This window comes from Microtus ochrogaster, chromosome 16 (genome assembly GCF_000317375.1).
Source record: "Microtus ochrogaster isolate Prairie Vole_2 chromosome 16, MicOch1.0, whole genome shotgun sequence".
Lineage (NCBI taxonomy): Eukaryota > Metazoa > Chordata > Mammalia > Rodentia > Cricetidae > Microtus > Microtus ochrogaster.
The window spans coordinates 5,538,718-5,541,050 of record NC_022018.1 but is presented as its reverse complement, the minus strand read 5'-3'; the positions used below and the strand labels follow the sequence as shown (position 1 = coordinate 5,541,050).

Sequence of the window (2,333 nt, the reverse complement as noted above, 5' to 3'; positions counted from 1 at the left end):
TGCTAGTGACTAAGAAGAGGTTAAACCAGATTGATATTCATCCAGAGTGATTTTGTTAAAACAGATGCCTGGCTTGCATGGGGAAAATGGGAGTTGTGGAAGATTCATCTAAACTACCAGCCAAGCCATCAGCCACCAAAATGGTCCGCACCGCACATCAGCACTTTCTTCTCCTCGCTTTCATCTAAAACTTCTGCGAGCACCTTGGGGCTTTCCTTTTTCTTCCTTTGCTGCAGAAGGAAGTAATCTGTTCCCTGGAATTCTGCTCTGAGGAGGACAGGACCCTAAAGTGTGTGCTGGGCGCTCTAGAACGACCCCACCACTACTAGTCCAGGCTGGTTAATCTGAAAAGTGTACACATTTCTGGCTTATATATGCTTTGTTATGGGTCTGACGTGAAACTACCTCCTCCCTACCCCACTCGCCAGCAGAGAACAGAAATCCAGTTGAATTGTTACATGTTCCTGAGCTGGAGCCTTGAACTGCTTTCTTGGTCAAATAACTTTGTTTCTGGTTATAAAAGGGCGTTGGGGGTGGGGGTGGGAGAAGGAAAATCGAGAGAAATTGCAAACGTAAGTCTGTGTTGGGGTGGTTCACCTCTCGGCTTAACTTTGGAGCTCCCAGCCTGTCTCCTTCCCCACTCCCATAAGGGAAATACCAGGCTATTCTGGCACGTTTTCCCTTAAGCTTCATTTTCCAAAGAAAAGAAGGCTGGGGTATACATCTATTTGGGTTTGATAATGTTTTTAAAATGCTTTCCTTTGAAACGATAATAGCTGGATCGGTAAAATGCAAATAAAGCAAAAAATAGGCAGTATTTCTTTAAAGGGGAATATACGGTGGCTTTTTTTTTTTTTGCGTACACACGCTGCTTCTGATGAAGTCTGTGAGTCAGGCTGTTTCTGAGCTCCGATAGTTTAATGGAAAGATTTATATACCGGCTGTATTATTTACTTTGGGAGGGGAGGTGGCAGTATAAGGGTATGCTAATTAGTAGGAGATTTTGGGGGGAAGGGGTGGAATATCAATTTTTATTGCATCACCTGTCAGGAGTGTCCAATCAGCGTTGGCTTTAGGGGAATTAATTGATGAAGGTGTCTCCGGACGAGCTCACTTCACTCTGTCATTTTATTTGTAGCTAAAGCAGCGGCGGGAATAGCAGCTGCATTTCTTTTCTCTTTCTCCCTTCACATTCCATTATCATAGTGCTCCAATGGAGAAGGAAGGAGTAGAGGGGCCCAGGTACTGATCCGCATCGAGGACTCAGACCAACACACTGGCAGATCTGAAGCCGGATGGTTTTTTCCCTCTTTTTTAAAAAAACGAAAACCAAAAAAAAAGCAAGAATCAAGTCAGTGTAATTTCATGGGGTTTTTCTCCCCCCCAATAATTCGCCTAGAGTTTGGCACTCCCTTCGCCGGGAATAACAGTCTTTGTTATTTTATTAGCAGGATGCCTTGAGACACACGCAGCATCTGGAGGAGGATTAACATACATACATGTGTATGTATGCGTCACGTATATATTTACTGCAAATGGTGGGGATCATTTAGTGCCCGAGATGGGAGACCTGAAGTCAGGTTTCGAAGAGGTGGATGGCGTGAGGCTCGGCTACCTCATCATTAAAGGAAAGCAAATGTTTGCTCTCTCCCAAGTCTTCACAGATCTGCTGAAAAACATCCCGAGGACGACCGTGCACAAGCGCATGGATCATCTGAAAGTGAAAAAGCACCACTGCGATCTGGAAGAGTTGCGGAAACTCAAAGCAATCAACAGTATCGCCTTCCACGCGGCCAAATGCACGCTCATCTCCCGGGAAGACGTGGAAGCGCTCTATACCTCCTGCAAAACCGAGCGTGTGCTCAAGACCAAGCGCCGGAGGGCCGGTCGGGCCCTGGCCACAAAGGCGCCGCCGCCAGAGCGCGCCGCCGCCGCCAGCCCCCGCCCGGCTTTTTGGAAGGACAAGCACCAACTTTGGCGGGGCCTGAGCGGAGCCGCGCGGCCCCTGCCAATCAGCGCGCAGTCCCAGCGTCCGGGCGCCGCCGCCGCGCGCCCCGCCGCCCATCTACCTCAGATTTTTAGCAAATACCAGGGCTCGCACTACCCGGAGATCGTTCGCTCGCCTTGCAAACCCCCTTTAAACTATGAAACTGCCCCGCTACAGGGAAACTACGTCGCCTTCCACTCGGATCCCGCTTATTTTCGGAGCCTGCTGTGCAGCAAGCACCCGGCGGCCGCCGCCGCCGCTGCAGCCGCCACAGCCGCCGCAGCCTTTTGCATTGTCTTTTTCTTGGCGTGCTCTCCTTGGCTCTGCTTGTCTGCAGTACACTGTG

At 49.6% G+C, this 2,333-nt stretch overlaps 1 protein-coding gene across 1 annotated transcript in view; it reads left to right on the top strand.

Annotated features, from left to right (window-relative positions):
* Positions 1 to 857: 857 nt before the first annotated feature.
* Skida1 (SKI/DACH domain containing 1) overlaps positions 858 to 2,333 on the top strand; it is a 3,752-nt gene continuing 2,276 nt past the window's right edge. The window contains exon 1 of the mRNA XM_005354654.3: positions 858 to 2,268. Coding sequence (XP_005354711.1) covers positions 1,562 to 2,268 — 707 coding nt within the window. The 5' untranslated portion in view covers positions 858 to 1,561. The remainder of the gene's footprint in view (positions 2,269 to 2,333) is intronic.